This window comes from Oncorhynchus mykiss, chromosome 14 (assembly GCF_013265735.2).
Source record: "Oncorhynchus mykiss isolate Arlee chromosome 14, USDA_OmykA_1.1, whole genome shotgun sequence".
Taxonomy (NCBI): domain Eukaryota; kingdom Metazoa; phylum Chordata; class Actinopteri; order Salmoniformes; family Salmonidae; genus Oncorhynchus; species Oncorhynchus mykiss.
Genome location: NC_048578.1, coordinates 7712881 through 7734005, shown reverse-complemented (window position 1 = coordinate 7734005; position 21125 = coordinate 7712881). Strand labels below are relative to the sequence as shown.

The 21125-nt window shown below is 45.3% G+C and overlaps 2 protein-coding genes across 23 annotated transcripts in view; both read left to right on the top strand.

Moving 5' to 3' along the window:
- The window catches only part of LOC110488691 (protocadherin alpha-C2), a 213341-nt gene that overhangs the window by 143605 nt on the left and 48611 nt on the right, over positions 1-21125 (top strand). Inside the window, exon 1 of one of the 22 annotated variants that reach the window (XM_036942820.1) lies at positions 7264-9787. The exons of the other annotated variants lie outside the window; for them this stretch is intronic. Coding sequence (XP_036798715.1) covers positions 7418-9787 — 2370 coding nt within the window. The 5' untranslated portion in view covers positions 7264-7417. Of the gene's footprint in view, positions 1-7263; positions 9788-21125 lie in introns of those variants that run through there. 22 annotated transcript variants of the gene reach the window in all.
- On the top strand, positions 2727-5615 carry LOC110488693 (protocadherin alpha-13-like). Its single transcript, XM_021561007.2, has one exon. The coding sequence runs from the start codon at positions 2844-2846 to the stop codon at positions 5298-5300; it is 2457 nt and encodes an 818-aa protein (XP_021416682.2). The 5' UTR covers positions 2727-2843; the 3' UTR covers positions 5301-5615.

The following is a 21125-nucleotide window of genomic DNA, read 5'->3' as shown; positions in this document are numbered from 1 at the left end:
ATCATACGACCGGTGTGGAGGAAGAGAGGTGGCCCTGGACCGACTGAACACCGTGCGCAGATCGTGATATTCCTCCGGCACCCCTGTCAAATCACCAGGCTCCTCCTGTGAAGAAGAAACAGAGGAAACAGGAGGGATAGCAGACATTAAACATTTCACATGACAAGAGACGTTCCAGGAGAGGATAGAATTACTAGACCAATTAATGGAAGGATTATGACAAACTAGCCAGGGATGGCCCAAAACAACAGGTGTAAAAGGTGAACGAAAAATCAAAAAAGAAATGGTTTCGCTATGATTACCAGAAACAGTGAGGGTTAAAGGTAGCGTCTCACGCTGAATCCTGGGGAGAGGACTACCATCCAGGGCGAACAAGGCCGTGGACTCCCTTAACTGTCTGAGAGGAATGTCATGTTCCCGAGCCCAGGTCTCGTCCATAAAACAGCCCTCCGCCCCAGAGTCTATTAAGGCACTGCAGGAAGCTGACGAACCGGTCCAGCGTAGATGGACCGACAAGGTAGTGCAGGATCTTGAAGGAGAGACAGGAGTAGTAGCGCTCACCAGTAGCCCTCCGCTTACTGATGAGCTCTGGCTTTTACTGGACATGAAGTGACAAAATGACCAGCAGAACCGCAATAGAGACAGAGGCGGTTGGTGATTCTCCGTTCCCTCTCCTTAGTCGAGATGCGGATACCTCCCAGCTGCATAGGCTCAGCTCCCGAGCCGGCAGAGGAAGATGGTAGTGATGCGGAGAGGGGGGCAACGGAGAACGCGAGCTCCTTTCCACGAGCTCGGTGACGAAGATCAACCCGTCGCTCAATGCGAATAGCGAGTTCAATCAAGGAATCCACGCTGGAAGGAACCTCCCGGGAGAGAATCTCATCCTTTACCTCTGCGCGGAGACCCTCCAGAAGACGAGCGAGCAAAGCCGGCTCGTTCCAGCCACTGGAGGCAGCAAGAGTGCGAAACTCAATAGAGTAGTCTGTTATGGATCGATTGCCTTGACATAGGGAAGACAGGGCCCTGGAAGCCTCCTCCCCAAAAACAGATCGATCAAAAACCCGTATCATCTCCTCCTTAAAGTCCTGATACTGGTTAGTACACTCAGCCCTTGCCTCCCAGATTGCCGTGCCCCACTCACGAGCCCGTCCAGTAAGGAGAGATATGACGTAGGCGACACGAGCAGTGCTCCTGGCGTAAGTGTTGGGCTGGAGAGAAAACACAATATCACACTGGGTGAGGAACGAGCGGCATTCAGTGGGCTCCCCAGAGTAACACGGCGGGTTATTGATTCTGGGCTCCGGGGAAGTGGCCGGTGGATCGAGGCGGAGATGGTGAACCTGTTCTGTGAGGTTGGAGACTTGGGTGGCCAGGGTCTCAACGGCATGTCGAGCAGCAGACAATTCCTGCTCGTGTCTGCCTAGCATCGCTCCCTGGATCTCGACGGCTGAGTGGAGAGGATCCGAAGTCGCTGGGTCCATTCTTGGTCGGATTCTTCTGTTACGGTGCGTGAATGAGGACCCAAAAGCGAATTAACAAAACAGAGTATCTTTAATTACAAAACAAAACGTAGGCTCAGACGGACAGGCAGATTCCGACAGGACAGGACAAGGTTACAGGAACACGACGATGGTCTGGTTCAGGCATGAATGACACAAACAAACAAACAAGAATCCGACAAGGACAGGAGCAGAAACAGAGAGAGATATAGGGACCTAATCAGAGGGAAAAAGGGAACAGGTGGGGAACGGGGTGAATGGGTAGTTAGAGGAGACAAGGGACAGCTGGGGGAAAGCGGGGGAGAAAAGGTAACCTGACACGACCAGCAGAGGGAGACAGGGTGAAGGGAAAGGACAGAGACAAGACAACATGACAGTACATGACAATGACACTTCTCAATAGTGTTTAATCTTCACGAATTTGTGCAATTTTCTCACCCTAGCATTTGTATACGTAGAGTATTGAGAGAAAACAAGGTGGAACATATGGAAAATGTAAGTATGCATCATATTGCATATTGATGATATAGGCTACATAATTATCATCGACATTGAACGCCTAAAGGTGTATACTATCGTATATTTGTCAATTTCAACCGCGTAGACCTATATTTGTTTCCAAATGTCTATCTATGTTCAGTAAGCGGTAAAATCTTACCGAATGCTGTCCATGGGGTTCAAACCATTTTTTGATCTCTGATGATTGGGACACTGTTTTTTTTAGGTAAAACTTGTCACTGGTGTAATGGAAGAGATTCAATTTGGGAATTCACGTTTGAGGAGTGTTTCTTTGCAGTCTTGAGAGCGTCACGATGTTAACCACTTGAGCTTAGCATAGCAATATCCCGTGTGAGTCTTTAGTATGACTTCTGTCATTGTTATCAGAACATTACTGTGTGAACATGTATTTTACTATATGTGGTTTAATTTTCTTTAGCTACTTTCCTGTGTTTTGCATTGATCAGAACGTTTGTCCTTTTAAATACATAGCTAGGCATTTCGGGTAGTAAATGTCCAACACGAGTATTCTCAGTATTCTAACGTAAGTGAAATATGTACTATACGATCTTATTTTACATGAGTAATACAGGCAATGTATAACAGTAACACACGGTGTCGCTATAGACCACAGAAATGAATGTCGTCGCTGATATTCTATGACTCCTCCTCTCTTAATAAGAAAGAGAAAAGCGTCACCACTCCCGAGAGCTGTGCGATCAGAAAATCTCGAACGGTGGTGAGATGGAGAGGACTTGGCTGTGTACAGGATCTCTCCAATAGGCTTTTGGGAAATTAATGGATATGTGACTTTTCTACTGGGATAAAAAAAAAATACACGCAGCGATGGGTAGTCAACGACAAAGAGAAATCGTTTGGATTCAGTGCGTCGCGTTGCTTTGTTTATTTGACTGGTCTGCAGCGCAGATCTCTTACTCCGTTTCAGAGGAGGTGGACAAAGGCACGTTTGTGGGGAATCTCGCTAAGGATTTAAACCTTAATGTACACGAACTGGAGTCGAGGGGTCTAAGGATTGTATCGGGACACGGTAGGCCTAAGAGGTATTTCGAGGCGAATTTGAAAACAGGAATTCTATATGTTCAGGAGAGGCTAGACAGAGAGGAGCTTTGTCCGAATACTCTAAAGTGTTCGCTAAACATACAGGCCATATTGAGCCATCCTACGCAGCTCCACCGTATAGAGGTGAATATCTTTGACATAAATGACAATGCACCATCTTTTCGTGAAACCGTGAAATTATTAAATATTTCAGAATCCTCATATCCTGGTGAGAGATTCCTTCTACCGGTAGCTAATGACGCAGACACGGGCAGTAACTCGGTAAAGAGCTACAAGCTGAGCCCGAATGAACACTTCTCCCTGGATGTACAGAACGGTGGAGAGCAGAGTGTGTCTGCTGAGTTAGTGCTGCAGAAAGCGTTAGACCGAGAGAAACAGCCTGTGATCCAGCTCACCCTGACCGCTCTAGATGGTGGAAATCCTCCAAGATCCGGAATGTTACAGATTATTGTTAACGTAATGGATGTAAATGACAATACGCCAGTATTTAGCCAATCCCTTTACAAGGCATGTGTTTCTGAAAACGTTGCCTTTGCGTCATCTATATTAACAATCACCGCCACTGATTTAGATGAGGGGGTAAATGGTGATCTTGTTTATTCTTTCATTGAACGGGGACATTTTAACCCTGCCGATATATTTTCCATAAATTCAGACACAGGTGAAATTAAAGTTAAGGGGAAGTTAGATTATGAGGAAAACGCTGCATACGAAATTCGTGTGCAGGTGTCAGATCGTGGGCACTCTCCTCGCAGTGCCCATGGTAAAGTGTTAGTGGAAGTTATTGATGTCAATGACAATACCCCTGAAATATCAGTGACGTCACTTATGAGCCCAGTGAGAGAGGATGCTCAGTTAATGTCTGTGGTCGCCTTGGTTACAGTAAATGATAAAGATGGAGGTCAAAATGGCCTCACCAACTGTAAACTTGTAGGCTCTGTCCCTTTCAAACTAAAGTCGAACTACAAAAACGATTTTTCTTTAGTGGTAGACGGGCCTCTTGATAGGGAGAGCACTGCTCAGTACAATGTCACCATCACAGCTACGGATGACGGGACCCCGCCTCTCTCCAGCACCAGCGTTATTACTGTAGACGTTTCTGATGTGAATGACAACGCTCCTCGCTTCTCAGAACCAATTATTAATGTTTATGTGAAAGAGAACAGTCCGGGAGGTGACGTCATTTATACGACGTCTGCTTTTGATCCAGATTCAGATGAAAATGCAAAAGTGACATATTCATTATTAGATAAAAGTGTTTCAATATCATCAGCTGTAAATATAAACTCAGATACAGGAGATATAGTCAGCATGCAGTCTTTTAACTACGAGGAGATAAAAACTTTCCAGTTTAAAGTTCAGGCCTCAGACTCTGGTGTTCCTCCTCTCAGCAGCAACGTGACTGTGAACGTTTTTATTCTGGATGAGAATGACAACAGTCCTGGGATTCTCGCGCCCTATTCTGATCACGGCTCCGTTAACACTGAGAACATTCCCTATTCTGCTGAAGCGGGCTACTTTGTGGCCAAGATCAGGGCTGTAGACTCCGACTCTGGCTACAATGCGCTGCTTTCTTATCACATCTCTGAGCCCAAGGGAACCAACCTCTTCCGAATCGGAACCAGCACCGGGGAACTAAGGACTAAGAGGCGAATGAGTGACAATGACCTGAAAACCCACCCGTTGGTCGTGTTGGTTTCTGATCATGGAGAACCCTCACTGTCAGCGACTGTGTCTATTGATATAGTGGTGGTTGAAAGTACAGGTGAAATCCAGACTCAATTAAAAAATGTACCGAGAACGGAGGAGAGCTTCTCTGATTTAAACCTGTATTTGCTGATCGCCATTGCCTCGGTATCAGTGATATTTTTATTGAGCCTGATCAGTTTAATAGCTGTAAAATGCCACAGGACAGACGACAGTTTCAGAAGGTACAGCGCCCCAATGATCACCACACACCCTGACGGGAGCTGGTCTTACTCTAAATCTACTCAGCAGTATGACGTGTGTTTCAGTTCAGACACACTGAAGAGTGACGTAGTGGTTTTCCCCGCACCGTATCCACCTGCAGATGCAGAACTGATCAGTATTAATGGAAATGACACGTTTGACAGGACTCAGACATTACCCAACAAAGAGAAGGTAAGCTCTCTACATAAACCGGCCTTTACATTTCATATTGAATTATATATGTTTTACTCCTTTGAACTCGCAGTCAAATAATATTGTTTTCAAAGTCGCTCTTACTTTGAAAACAGCCATCCTCTCCAAAGTTTTCACATTGGCATTGTTTTTTTACTGCGCGTGTGGTTCATGAAGTGGGCGTTGCTGTCCATGGTTCTGAAGGCGCTCTAAACTTCGAAGCTAAAGATACGTGCCAAGCCTGCAATGCTTTGTGACTTGTGATTGGCTTTCTATGATGCTATAGGCTACAGAAATGTTGCACTTCTCAAATGTGTAAATGTGTCAGTCCCCAGCAAAGTGTAATGTGTGTATAGGATATTGTGAGTAAATAGGAAGTAACGTATTCACATACAGCTTATATCTCCCGAGTGGCGCACCGGTCTAAGGCACTGCATCTTAGTGCTAGAGGCGTCACTACAGACCCTTGTTCGATTTTAAGCTGTATCACGACCGGACGTGATTGGGAGTACCATAGGGCGGCACACAATTAGCCAAGCGTCGTCAAGTTTAGGGTTTGGTCGGAGTAGGCCGTCATTGTAAATAAGAATTTGTTCTCAACTGACTTGCCTAGAAAATAAAGGTTGAGCAAAAATAAAAATGAGGCTACATTGATATTAGGCTACACAATTGATTATGACTTTGTCACCCTCAAGGTGAGTTCTTGAGCCATGTCTACCGTGGCTTTCCCTTTCAAAGGTCTATGTTCAGCAAGTGGGGAACTCCTAGCACAGTCCATGGCACTGAAACCGTTTGTGCTCTGATTAGGGGCAGTGTTCATTTAACATTGAATGCGTTTACATGCACATAATAATGCTATTATTGTGTATAGTCAGATTAATATATTAGTTTGATAAAAACGTTTATATGCTTTGCAAGAATAACGATTTCCCTAATAATCTTGCTTCCGTGAACACATTTGAAATTAGGCCAGCTGGTGGCACTCTGATACGTGCAGAAAATCGTCAATCAAAATAAACGTTATACCACAGCTAACATGTTATTTTTGGGAAGCCTATTTGATTCTGAGTTCAGACATAAAGTTGGTATGTTAAAACTACCTCTAAGAAGCGTACATTCAGTTGGTCTGAACTCACTTCACTCTAGATAAATTGGGAGGCTCGCTCAGCTGGTGCTAGCACATGCGCAGATCAAACACACAGCTGGAACGCCAATTCAGGTGTTTACCTGTCCTAATAAATCGAAAGATCGCTCAGGAAACCAGGTGTATTAATCGGCGCATGCTTACTTCCGATTTTGACATTGCACTCATTAAGATACGTCTTTACATGACGATTGCATAATCTCCCGACTGCCATAATCAGTTTAATATCGAATGATTAGTGTGTAACGCATTATTGCTACCTTTCACTGGTGTAATGGAATAGATGCAACGTGGACATTTGTTCATGAGTATTGTGTATTTGCAGTCTCGAGAGCATTAGGTAGCCTAGTGGTTAGAGCGTTGGACTAATTAATAACCAAAAGGTTGAAAGATCGAATCCCCGAGCTAACAAGGTAAAACTCTTTCGTTCTGCCCCTCAACAAGGCAGTTAACCCACTGTTTCTAGGCCGTGATTGAAAGTAAGAATTTCTTCTTAACTGACTTGACTAGTTCAATAAAGGTCAAATAGAATGGTAGACCCTTGAGCTTTCCGTGTCAATTGCCTTGAGTTTTAGTCCGCGCTACTCCTCTTTGATTGCTTTAGCTTCTGTCGTTGTTATCAGAACACGACCATGTGAAGATGTATTTCTTTATGTGAGGTTACTTTACTTGCATGTAGCTACGTTCGCTGTGTTTTGCATGTGACAGCACATTTGTCCTTTTTAACACGTGGGCCTTTCGGTGAGTAAATGTCCAGTGTGATATTGTCGACTTGAGGTCATCACAGTATTCCAACAACAAGTGAAATGCAAGTGGCACACGGTGTCACTATAGACCACAGAAGTAAATGAAGTCACTGATATTCCATGACTCCTCCTCTCTGAAAGAAAAAGAGAATAGAGTCACCAGTCTCGAGAGCTTTGTGATGTGAAACACTCGAATGGTGGTGAGACGGAATGGGCTGGGTGGATTTTTAAAAACATTTTACCGGTTTTTAGGTTTCGTGGAAATGTGAATATATTCTGTTGGATTAATTCATTTTGAAAAAGCAACCATGGGTTGTCGAAGACAAAGAGAAAGCGTTTGGATTCAGTGCGTCGCGTTGCTTTGTTTATTTGACTGGTCTGCAGCGCAGATCTCTTACTCCGTTTCAGAGGAGGTGGACAAAGGCACGTTTGTGGGGAATCTCGCTAAGGATTTAAACATTAATGTACACGAACTGGAGTCAAGGGGTCTAAGGATTGTATCGGGACATAGTAAGAGGTATTTTGATGCGAATCTGAAAACAGGATTACTGTTAGTTAACGAGAGAATAGACAGAGAGGAGCTCTGTCCGAGTACGGTAAAGTGCTCTCTAAATATGGAGGCCATATTGAGCCATCCTATGCTTCTCCACCGCATCGAGGTGAATATTTTAGACATCAATGACAATTCTCCGTCATTCATTAAAAAGGTTGCTACTTTTAACATATCTGAATCTTCATACCCCGGTGAGCGATACCCACTGCCAATAGCGAATGACGCAGATACGGGCAGTAACTCGGTGAAGAGCTACAAGCTGAGCCCAAATGAACACTTCTCCCTGGATGTACAGAACGGTGGAGAGCAGAGTGTGTCTGCTGAGTTAGTCCTGCAGAAAGCTTTAGACCGAGAGAAACAGCCCGTTATCCGGATCACACTGACCGCTGTAGATGGAGGAAAACCTCCACAATCCGGAACGCTGCCTATTGTTGTAAATGTCATAGATTCTAATGATAATTCACCCTCATTTAGCAAGCCGCTGTATAAGGTCAGTGTGCCTGAGAATATACCTTTTGGGACTACAGTCTTAAAACTCAGTGCTACTGATTTAGACGAAGGACTAAACAGTAAACTTGTGTATTCATTCATTGAGCGTGGGAATCTGAATCCTGCTGATATGTTTGCCCTGAATTCAGATACAGGTGAAATGACTGTCAAAGGACATTTGGATCAGGAGAAAAACGCAGCATATGAAATACGTGTACAAGCAACTGACCAAGGCTCCTCACCTCGCAGTGGTTATTGTAAAGTATTAGTTGAGGTTGTTGATGTTAATGACAATGCTCCTGAAATATCAGTGACATCATTAATGAGCCCAGTGAAAGAGGATAGTGAAATAGGCACGGTAGTCGCCTTGGTGACAGTGATAGATAAAGACGGAGGGAAAAATGGCCTAACTAACTGTAATCTTGTTGAGGCTGTTCCTTTTAAATTAAAGTCGAACTATAAAAACTATTATTCCTTAGTTGTAGATGGGCCTCTTGACAGAGAGAGTGTTTCTCAGTATAATGTCACCATCATCGCTACGGACGAAGGGACCCCGCCTCTCTCCAGCACCAGCGTTATTACTGTGCGCGTTTCTGATGTCAATGACAACGCTCCTCGCTTCTCAGAACCAATTATTAATGTTTATGTTAAAGAGAACCGTCCGGTAGGTGACGTCATTCATACGATGTCTGCTTTTGATCCAGATTCAGATGAAAATGCAAAAGTGACGTATTCATTATTAGATAAAAGTGTTTCAATATCATCATTTGTAAATATCAACTCGGATACCGGAGATATGGTCAGCTTGCAGTCTTGTAACTATGAGGAGATACAAACTTTCCAGTTTAAAGTTCAGGCCACAGACTCTGGTGTTCCACCTCTCAGCAGCAACGTGACTGTGAACGTTTTTATTCTGGATGAGAATGACAACAGTCCTGGGATTCTCGCGCCCTATTCTGATCACGGCTCCGTTAACTCTGAGAACATTCCCTATTCTGCTGAAGCGGGCTACTTTGTGGCCAAGATCAGGGCTGTAGACTCCGACTCTGGCTACAATGCGCTGCTTTCTTATCACATCTCTGAGCCCAAGGGAACCAACCTCTTCCGAATCGGAACCAGCACAGGGGAGCTAAGGACTAAGAGGCGAATGAGTGACAATGACCTGAAAGCTCACCCGTTGGTGGTGTTGGTTTCTGATCATGGAGAACCCTCACTGTCAGCGACTGTGTCTATTGATGTAGTGGTGGTTGAAAGTACCATTGAAATTCAGACTCAATTCAGAAATGTGCCGAGAACAGAGGAGAGTGTCTCTGATTTAAACCTGTATCTGCTCATCGCCATTGCCTCCGTGTCAGTGATATTTTTACTGAGCCTCATCAGTTTAATAGCTGTAAAATGCTTCATGAATGACGACAGTTTGAGCATGCACAGCGCCCCAATGATCACCACACACCCCGACGGGAGCTGGTCTTACTCGAAATCTACTCAGCAGTATGACGTGTGTTTCAGCTCAGACACACTGAAGAGTGACGTGGTGGTTTTTCCCGCACCGTATCCACCTGCAGATGCAGAACTGATCAGTATTAATGGAAATGACACGTTTGACAGGACTCAAACATTACCCAACAAAGACAAGGTAAGAGTTATAGGTCAGTTAAAACTTAAATCTGTTTTTCTCCCTTTGTTTAGGCCTACCAAGTATTCTGCATTGTTTTGCTTATGCTGGTTATAATGACGTTGTTTTGTTACTCGTTTGAATGATCGGTTTTATTTTACGTTCTGAAGTTGTAACATTGTGTTACAAGTTGTACCAGTTGTAACATTTGTACCAGTTGTAACATTTGCTTGCTATTTGCCTGGATGGTTAAAGCGAGAGCGGTCTCGCTCTCCATGGTGCTGAAACGCATCACGTCCGTTTGCGAGAAGTTTGTCTGATGAAATGGCTGAACATTTGCGTTCTGGTGTCTATGTTAACTAGGCCGACTGAAATTGAGTAGTTTTTACCTCCTCACATTTAAAATACTGTAGAACTCACCAATATCATCGGATATTAACATATATTATGGTCATGATCCGTAGCTTGTATGGTCACTTTATGTGTTTTGGGGGATTGCTGATTTTTGTCTTCACTTCCACAGAAATCTATAGCCGAGTTGTTCCGTTTTCTCTGTCGATATCCACGCGGTGTCGCTATCTGCTCACACAGTGTAAATCCTCGCTCGTTGTTTGAGGCTCCTCCCTTTACAGGGGCATTGTTCGGTGTCGAAAAAAACGCTTTGTTTGCCCGAGCAGCAGAACATCGTGGATCTCGTCTGGGTCTGTTTTGGATTTCAAGAAATTACGCAGCTATGCGGACGACAGTTGCTTTTGGTAGCTGGAGGTTTAGTAAGCAGAATACTGTCACAATGACTCACCAAGCGTTTATTTTTCATCCGTGGATGTACTACCTTCTGCCGTTGTCCCATCTTTGGAGTATCGCATCAGCACAGATTGTCTATTCCATATCGGAGGAATCTAACCCGGGCACTGTTGTCGGACATTTCGCGAAGGATTTGCATCTTAACGTGCAGGACCTTCAATATCGTGGGTTTGAGATTTCGGGACTCAATAAGAGATATTTCGATGTAAATACAAAGACTGGAATTTTGTCCGTGAGGGAGAGAATAGACAGAGACGAGCTCTGTACTCGGAGCACGAAGTGTTCCTTAACGCTAGAAGCCATTGTGAATTCGCCATTGAACCTGTACCGCCTTGAGGTGAATGTTTTGGATATAAATGATAACTCGCCATCGTTTAGGTCTCCTAAAACCTATTTGAATGTATCGGAGTCTGCATTTCCAGGTGAGCGATTTCCTTTGGACAGCGCCTACGACGCAGACATAGGAGCTAACTCGGTAAAGAGCTACAAGCTGAGCCCGAATGAACACTTTTCCCTGGATGTACAGAACGGCGGAGAGCAGAGTGTGTCTGCTGAGTTAGTGCTGCAGAAAGCTTTAGACCGAGAGAAACAGCCTGTGATCCAGCTCACACTGACCGCTGTAGATGGAGGAAAACCTCCACGATCTGGGACATCACTAATTATAATAAATGTAGAGGATGTTAACGACAATATTCCTATTTTCTCAAAGCCCCTCTACAAAGCTCGTATTTCTGAGAATAAGCCTCCAGGTAGCTCCGTGATTATGGTTCAAGCGAAAGATTCAGACGAGGGGCTAAACGGAGAAATAGTGTATAGTTTTATCAACCAAAACAATGACAATAGCATTGATGCATTCGCAATTAATTCAGTTACTGGAGAAATCACCGTGAAAGGCGTGGTTGATCACGAGACCAACAACGCTTTTGAAATCCGTGTCCAAGCAAAAGACAAAGCCCACAAGCCAAGAGCATCTCACTGTAAAGTGCTGGTTGAAATTACCGACGTGAATGACAATCCACCAGAGATATCTGTCACGTCTTTAGTTGACGTTGTAAGAGAGGATGCGTCATTAGGGACAATGGTTGGCCTGATAACAATAATTGACAATGACGCAGGCAAAAATGGCGCTGTACAGGTTAAAATATTAGACTCCGTACCATTTACGATAAAGAGCTCTTATAATAATCATTATTCTTTAGTAGTAGATGGGCCTCTTGACAGAGAGGGTGTTTCTGAGTATAATGTCACCATCGCAGCTACGGATGAAGGGATCCCGCCTCTCTCCAGCACCAGCGTTATTACTGTACACGTTTCTGATGTGAATGATAACGCTCCTCGCTTCTCAGACCCCGTGATTAATGTTTATGTGAAAGAAAACAGTAAGGTAGGAGACGTCATTTGTACGACGTCTGCTTTTGACCCAGACTCAGATGAAAATGCAAAAGTAACTTATTCTTCATTAGATACACGTGTTTTCGTATCATCTTCTGTAAATATAAACTCAGATACAGGAGATATAGTCAGCCTGCAGACTTTTAACTATGAAGAGACGAAAACTTTCCAGTTTAAAGTTCAGGCCACAGACTCTGGTGTTCCTCCTCTCAGCAGCAACGTGACTGTGAACGTTTTTATTCTGGATGAGAATGACAACAGTCCTGGGATTCTCGCGCCCTATTCTGAGCACGGCTCCGTTAACACGGAGAACATTCCCTATTCTGCTGAAGCGGGCTACTTTGTGGCCAAGATCAGGGCTGTAGACTCCGACTCTGGTTACAATGCGCTGCTTTCTTATCACATCTCTGAGCCCAAGGGAACCAACCTCTTCCGAATCGGAACCAGCACCGGGGAACTAAGGACTAAGAGGCGAATGAGTGACAATGACCTGAAAACTCACCCGTTGGTCGTGTTGGTTTCTGATAACGGAGAACCCTCACTGTCAGCGACTGTGTCTATTGATATAGTGGTGGTTGAAAGTACAGGTGAAATCCAGACTCAATACAGAAATGTACCAAGAAAGGAGGAGAGCTTCTCTGATTTAAACCTGTATTTGCTGATCGCCATTGCCTCGGTGTCAGTGATATTTTTACTGAGCCTGATCAGTTTAATAGCTGTAAAATGCTTACGGACAGACGACAGTTTCAAAAGGTACAGCGCCCCAATGATCACCACACACCCTGACGGGAGCTGGTCTTACTCTAAATCTACTCAGCAGTATGACGTGTGTTTCAGCTCAGACACACTGAAGAGTGACGTAGTGGTTTTCCCCGCGCCGTATCCACCTGCAGATGCAGAACTGATCAGTATTAATGGAAATGACACGTTTGACAGGACTCAGACATTACCCAACAAAGAGAAGGTAAGATCTAGGCTATACATGAACGGGCATTTTATTCTATTGAATTATACCGTTATTGCTCCTTTAAACTTCTTGTTTTCAAAGTTTCTCTTACTTTAGAAAACAACCCTTAACTCTAGAGTTGTCACCTTTGCTTATTTTCAATGAGCGTGTAGCCTCATGTCTTGATAGAGTGAGTGTTGCCGTCCATGGTGCTGAACTAGTTAACATCTGTGACGTTCGAATGCCTCTCTATGACGCTGTGGAAATGTGTTCCGAGTTACTTTTGTATTTGATTCAATGATCCAAAAATGTGTTGTTTCAACGGATGATAGAGTTGCAGCCTAATTGAAAAAAGGCAAATTGTGAGCTTTTTAATGGCAGCAGAATCAGAACGTCAGCTGTTGTTGTTTCTTTGATGGATTCTGTTTTTTTTCTTCATGATTGTGCAACAACCAATACTTTCTTTCATAGGATGTAGTTTTATTTCCATTTTCTATTTATATAATGTCAACACTTACCCCCATGTTTAGAATATTACTATTTAGCGCATTATTCTAAGTCCGTAGTCTCTCTCTCTCTCTTGCATCCACAAGATCGATTCATTGATGGTGATTGCATGTTGTTGAATCTTTTACAAACCACCACCGAGTTTCAGTGAAATATAAATTGAAGCAAACAGACAGTCATTTAAATTGAGTGTAAATGGAGGAGTCTGTGTTCCTGTGTGTGAGTGAGCTGGCTTGGCACAAGCAGGGGCCTGCCTATCTTTTTGAGTCCCCAGGAGGTGTGTGGATGACAGGATAGGCCTCTCTCTCACTCTCGTGCCTTTTATTCTGCTGTTCCCTCAGCTTGGAGGATTACCGCTGTAACAACCTTTTCTTTCACATCGGAGTGCATGAGTAATCCTTCTCTTTCATTCTCTCCCTTATCCTTTTTTATCTATCCCCTCTGTTTCTCACGCCTGCTGTTGCTTTGTACATTTCCCTGACTCACTGTGCATTTCTCTCAATCTCATGGTCTCTCTGCTCCTATTGCATTCCCAACCTTTAATCGATTTCCCTCAAACCCTCTGCCCCTTTCCCTCAGCCACTATCCCTGCCTGTCTTTCTCGGTCTATGTTCCCTTTTCTAATTCATAATTTCTCTTTCCTCCAGTCTCACTGTTTCTCTTGCTTTCCCACCCTTCAATGCCCTCTTTGCCCCTCCCCGTCCTACCTTTCCCCTCAGCCCACAGGCCTTGTTCCATCCCTCTGATTCTCTCTCCCCTTATTTCGCTCTCTATACAACATTTTCCTTCCATTTTCTCAGCCTCAGTGTTCCGCTCGATATCAATTCCTATCTATCTCTTTGTCTCCCTATCACCCTCTCCCACCCTCCTTCCGTCTACCCTCCCTCCTTCAGTCCACCAACCTTGTTTTCATGTGTGTGTGTGTCTGTGTGTGTGCGGGGTAGCAGCTGAGAGGAGTAATGGTGAATTAGCAGCAGGTCTCCCCAGACACGCATGCTATCAGCCTGAGCATGCTGTAAACAGGATTCTTCCCATTTTCATTAACATGCGCTAAGTGTGTCAGGGCGGCTCGATCCGCTCAGCGTGTAAGCTGCTCGGCCCCTTTTTGTTGGACTACACAGACTGTGTCTATCAACAGCAAACGCTATCTGCTCATGCGGATTGAGCATTCTTTTGGCCATTTAAAGTGGTGCTGTTTGTAACCAGTGGCATTCAAGTGGGCTTTGTAAATATTGTATAGTCTAGGCCTCAATGTAGCTCTGTCCCCCTTGGTCTCTGTATCGCATAAAGCTCTATGGTGTACTTTTCTTTGATAATACGTTCTTTAATACTCTTTCATAATACACTGACCTATTTTTCGTGTGAGTGGTCGGTCAGTAAAAACAACTAAATAAAATACCAGCTCAGAGCCACTGTATGATCCTTTGGTTGGTTCAGAATGTGGTCTTATCTATGTGGTCTGCTTTGGGGGGCTCTCTATGATCACACAGGGGGTTCTGAATATTGCAATGCATGTGTAAGTGGGTCAGTGTGTGTCTGGAAGATTGCAGTGCCCTCTGAGCTCAATGCGAGTCAGTATGTGCTTACTAGGTGTCTGAGAGTCGCACAAAATATATTCTCTATGTCGCCACACTCTCTCTCTCTGTGCTGCGTTTGGCCCGGTGTGGCTCCAGTAACAATGCCTGAGGCTGTCTCTTTGCATTCGAGTGGTTCAGAATGCGCTCTGTAGGCTGCAGCTCTGTGGGTGGGTGGGTGGGTGTGTGTGTGTATGTGTGTGTGTGTGTGTGTGAGAGAGAGGCTGTGGTAATTTTCCGCTCTGCTCTGCAGCAGAAAGGATCTCTCAGAGCCTTGGCGTCTCGGCGAGCTGCAGCCTGGGCTGGGCGGGGCTGACGTTACCGGCAGCAACTCAGCTGTCAATCACAGCTAAATCAGGGAGGCGGGACAAAGGGTTAGGGGAATGAGGTCACAGGGCTTATCCCTCCAGCTCTCAGGTCACCACCATGTCTGTGTGTGGGTGGGTGTTTGTCTGTGTGTTCTCTGTGTACGTGTGTTTATTTGAGTGTGTGTAATTTCCTAATATCAACAGATTCATGTTGGTGTATTAAACAATATTGCACTTGGTGTATGAATTTCTTTGTGGGAGCAGCAGTGTGTGTAGTCCTGTATTTAGCTGAGTGTGTGTTATTCAATAACGTGTTTATTACATTGGCTGTGTGTTAAGTGTGTGTTGGCTAAAAGCCTCTCCCTCTGCTCTGCTGGCCCCAGTGTTGCAAAAAGAATTACATTATTGATTATCTAAGTACATTATCCCTGGTGAGGTAGCCAGCTAAGTGCTTCACAATTTTACTGGATTGTATTTCTACAGCAGGGGGCATTCATTCACCTACTGTAAGTCATTTCGGTTCAGTAACCATCCAGATGGGGTCAACTATTGTTACCCAAAAAAACACCCTTACCCCCAGCTCTCTGGTTCAGATTTTGGTTGCATCATGGTTGACATGATTGGGCTAATAACAATGCGGCACCTTGAGACACCTGCTCTATGTCCTGGCTTTGTTCCAGCGTCCTTTGTTTAGCACACAGACATGCACGCATGGACACTCGGGTGTGAACACGTCACTTCCTGGTTTCCTCCCTCCTGGGTGTGGCTCTTGGCAAGGGGAAGGGAGCTCAGCTGAGGTTGCCATGGAGGTTGCCATGGAGATGATCCTCATTGCTGACGTGCACCAGTCTGTTTCTCAGAGAGAGAGTGAGAACTGCAAATGTAAATCCACCCCAATCCACCCCACAAAGATGTTAAAAGAGAGAGTGGAAAGGCAGAGTGAGGGAGAAAGGTGTGAGAATACAGAGAGAATAATGGATTGAGAGAAAGAGGGAGGGAGATGAAGACAGCAAAAAGGTGACAGATTAGAACAGCGAGTGTGAATGTGAAATCATGTGAAAGGGAGAGAAGGAGAGAGCCTGGATGAGGCAGACGAAAACAAATTAAACAACTACATGTGTCTTGCAGTTAAGTGGAAATACAAGGGGCTGAGAATTGGTCACAGATAAAGACTGAACACACACACACACACACACACACACACACACACTATGGCATTAGGCTGTTGTTGCAGTCTATAGATTAGCTTTGTCATGTTCAGAACCACAGGGTTCTTCCATATCCATCCACCCCCGTCCATCCAGTGTGGCTACTAAGCCAGGGGTCCTGAGTGGAGGGATAGAGGGATCGGGCGCCTGCCTGCTGTCTCAGATAGCTTTGTTTACCACAACATGAATCTGTTTAATTTTATGTTCAGGCAGAACGGGGACAGCCCACACCCTGTTTAACCCCTCCAGGACCCCGGAGGAGAGATTTATTTCCACTTTCGTACTGTCATGCCCATTACACAGAAAGGAAGATACACTGGGGAAGGCATAACCAAACGCACCCAGCACAGTCTCTCCATCCAACCCTTTATGCTGAAAGGGAGGTACACTTGGGAAGGCACAACCAAACGCAGGCAGAACAGCCTCTCCACCTCATCCTACATACATGGGAAGGGGTCATCATCTCTACTGAAACCAAGATGTTATATCTGAGATTGAATAGGTTCTAAAGCATGTTATGAACCAGTTAAACACGCAGGGGTAAACCTGCGCACCCCTTTCAAACAGGCCCTTCGATCTATGAGTCTTTAGATGGAGATTCTCGGTAGAAAGGTGTGCGGTCTTTCATAATACATTGGTTTTACAAAGTTAGCGCTGATGCCGCTAGAGTGTCAGCATGTTATTAATCGGACGTGAAACAAAATGCAGTTAAGAGTTTTGCCGCACGGTAGCCTTTGATCTCTGTCTGCTGGAAGGTCTTTACGATAACATGGTTCGGTTCTGGATTCATTAACAGGGAAAGGGGTATACCCTTCAGTTGCACAACTGAATGCAATCAACCGATATGTGTCTTCCGCATTTAACTAGAAACCGGTGAATAAGAGAGGTGCTGGGGGATGCCTTAATCAACATCCACGTCACCGGCGCACTGGGAGCAGTTGTTGCCGGGGGGTTAACTGCCTTGCTCAAAGGCAGGATTGCAGATTTTCCCACCTTGCCCGCTTGGGGATTCAAACCAGCGACCTTGCGTTTATTGGCCCAATGCTCTTAACCGCTGGGCTACCTGACAGAAATACCAGATGTGTTATCTGTTAGTTATATCTGTTTTTTTGTGCTTACGGGTGTGGTTGATCACGTTTACCACAGAGTGCTCTGATCAATCTAAATCAAATCAAATCAAATTTTATTTGTCACATACACATGGTTAGCAGATGTTAATGCGAGTGTAGCGAAATGCTTGTGCTTCTAGTTCCGACAATGCAGTAATAACCAACAAGTAATCTAACTAACAATACCAAAACTACTGTCTTATACACAGTGCAAGGGGATAAAGAATATGTACATAAGGATATATGAATGAGTGATGGTACAGAGCAGCATAGGCAGGATACAGTAGATGGTATCGAGTACAGTATATACATGAGGTGAGTATGTAAACAAAGTGGCATAGTTAAAGTGGCTAGTGATAATGTATTACATAAGATGCAGTCGATGATATAGAGTACAGTATATACGTATGCATATGAGATGAATAATGTAGGGTAAGTAACATTATATAAGGTAGCATTGTTTAAAGTGGCTAGTGATATATTTACATCATTTCCCATCAATTCCCATTATTAAAGTGGCTGGAGTTGAGTCAGTGTCAGTGTCAGTGTGTTGGCAGCAGCCACTCAATGTTAGTGGTGGCTGTTTAACAGTCTGATGGCCTTGAGATAGAAGCTGTTTTTCAGTCTCTCGGTCCCAGCTTTGATGCACCTGTACTGACCTCGCCTTCTGGATGATAGCGGGGTGAACAGGCAGTGGCTCGGGTGGTTGATGTCCTTGATGATCTTTATGGCCTTCCTGTAACATCGGGTGGTGTAGGTGTCCTGGAGGGCAGGTAGTTTGCCCCCGGTGATGCGTTGTGCAGACCTCACTACCCTCTGGAGAGCCTTACGGTTGTGGGCGGAGCAGTTGCCGTACCAGGCGGTGATACAGCCCGCCAGGATGCTCTCGATTGTGCATCTGTAGAAGTTTGTGAGTGCTTTTGGTGACAAGCCGAATTTCTTCAGCCTCCTGAGGTTGAAGAGGCGCTGCTGCGCCTTCTTCACGATGCTGTCTGTGTGAGTGGACCAATTGAGTTTGTCTGTGATGTGTATGCCGAGGAACTTAAAACTTGCTACCCTCTCCACTACTGTTCCATCGATGTGGATAGGGGGGTGTTCCCTCTGCTGTTTCCTGAAGTCCACAATCATCTCCTTAGTTTTGTTGACGTTAAGTGTGAGGTTATTTTCCTGACACCACACTCCGAGGGCCCTCACCTCCTCCCTGTAGGCCGTCTCGTCGTTGTTGGTAATCAAGGCTACCACTGTTGTGTCGTCCGCAAACTTGATGATTGAGTTGGAGGCGTGCGTGGCAACGCAGTCGTGGGTGAACAGGGAGTACAGGAGAGGGCTCAGAACGCACCCTTGTGGGGCCCCAGTGTTGAGGATCAGCGGGGTGGAGATGTTGTTGCCTACCCTCACCACCTGGGGGCGGCCCGTCAGGAAGTCCAGTACCCAGTTGCACAGGGCGGGGTCGAGACCCAGGGTCTCGAGCTTGATGACGAGCTTGGAGGGTACTATGGTGTTGAATGCCGAGCTGTAGTCGATGAACAGCATTCTCACATAGGTATTCCTCTTGTCCAGATGGGTTAAGGCAGTGTGCAGTATGGTTGAGATTGCATCGTCTGTGGATCTGATCTGTGAGATCTGGCTTGTGTGATTTGTAATGCCTTGTTGCAGACATGTATTGCAGGCTGAGGGTGTTGTCATTGGAAACAGATTCTCTCGTCAGCATCTTTTAGTTTCCTTCTCTCTCCTCTGGAGGGGGCCTGGCACTGTCCTTCACAGCCACACTGTCAGACGCGGGAGGAGAGGAAAGGAGGAGAGCTGCGGATTGAGAGACACACACACACACACACACACACATTGTGGAGACCATGCTGAGTCTGTCCTTGCAGTATCCTCTTACACCAATAGAGGTCCCAGTATTACTGTTTCTCCCTCTCTCATCCTGTCCTGGCTGCAAACTGCAGTGCTCTTGGCACTGAGACGGAACACCGCCCCTTAGATTTTTTTTCTCTCTCTCTCGCTCTGTGGCACAAATCTTAAAACGCTTAGTTCCAGAAAAACAAATCTCTCAACCCTCCTGTTCCACACAATATGGCAGATATTGTAGTTAGCAATTGAAATGGATGAATCTCCATCATTTATCACATCCCTCCAATAAGTGGTGCAGCCTGATGCAATGGGCTCTCTCTTCGCCTAAATGGTCAGGATTTGTTCTCTTCACATTAGGAAAAATAAGAGTAAAGTATCATTTGTGATAATGGTGATGATCAGTGTGTTTCCTTTCGTGGTTTGTCAGCCTCTCCTCCTTTTAGCCTACATATATCATTCTCTCTGAGGAAATAGATGTTTTGTCATTTCCTGCCTGTTAGATGCAGATTTTTCATCACTATGGCCTTTTCTCCTGGCAACACAGACGCTGTGATTGCTGTCCTCCTACACAACAGCCTGCAGGCATTTTCATTTGTTGAGAGAACGAGAGACAGACAGAGAAAAAAAGCGAGAGAGAGAACTTTTTTGTATTTTCATGATTATTTTGAATGGATTTCCTAAATGCAAGAGTCCTAGAAAACCAGGTGGCCGTTTTGTGTGCTGTACCCTATTTTAGCAGTGTAATATGGTGGCAAGATTTGTGCCATGCAGTAGTTCTGTATAAGAGGTCTAAATCCTGTAGTTACGTAGAGGCACAGTGTAACTACACATAATTTTTGTGTCTCTTCACGATGAACAGTAGGTGGTTCAAAGCTCTGACTCCATCTTGTGTGGCGCGGGGGAGGGGGTGGGGGGCATGTATGAGGTCATCACTCCTTGCCCTGAGAACACCAGACGAGACAGCAGCTGACGATAACAAAGAGACGAGACACTCTCAGAGCCCAGATGCTCATTCAGTCTCTTCGCCCAGGGCTAGAGTCAGTGCTGGTCCCAGTCCCTTTGTGTGTGTGCATGTGTGTGTGTGACAGAGCGACTGAGGCTTGATTCACCCAGTACTGTCCATGACCCATCTCTTTGACGAGCTCTCCTCCAGCTGGGACATCTGACTCAGAAACAGAGGGCTTCCACATGGCATAACAGATGCTGAGGGGGGCTGGACGAATGGCTTTTAAACCGGGACAATTCATGTGTCTCAATAGAGAGAGTGTTACTGGAGAGCCTGTTATTAATATGTCCGCCATCTTGCATAATGGATGGAGAGGGTTATTAATATTATGTCTCGTCTAGCTCCAAAAAGAGGGCACAGGAAGTGCCCTCAGAGCTCTGCACCTTTTTCACTCTCCCAGTCACTGCTCCATCACTCCTCCTGTCAGTCCCCCTCTGTTTCTCGTCTCTCCCCTCCCTCTCTCTGTCCCGCTCTCCTTCTCTTTCTGGGGTGGTTTTAAGAGAGGACATGACAGTGGAGAGGGAGAGGCAGCAGCAGCAGAGACATTAGCTCCCGTGTTTCCACTTCAGACATTCTGGTGGCCCTGGGCCACAGCTCTCCCAGCTGGAGCAACGGATGTCACAGACACACAGCACAGCTGGACCAGAGAGG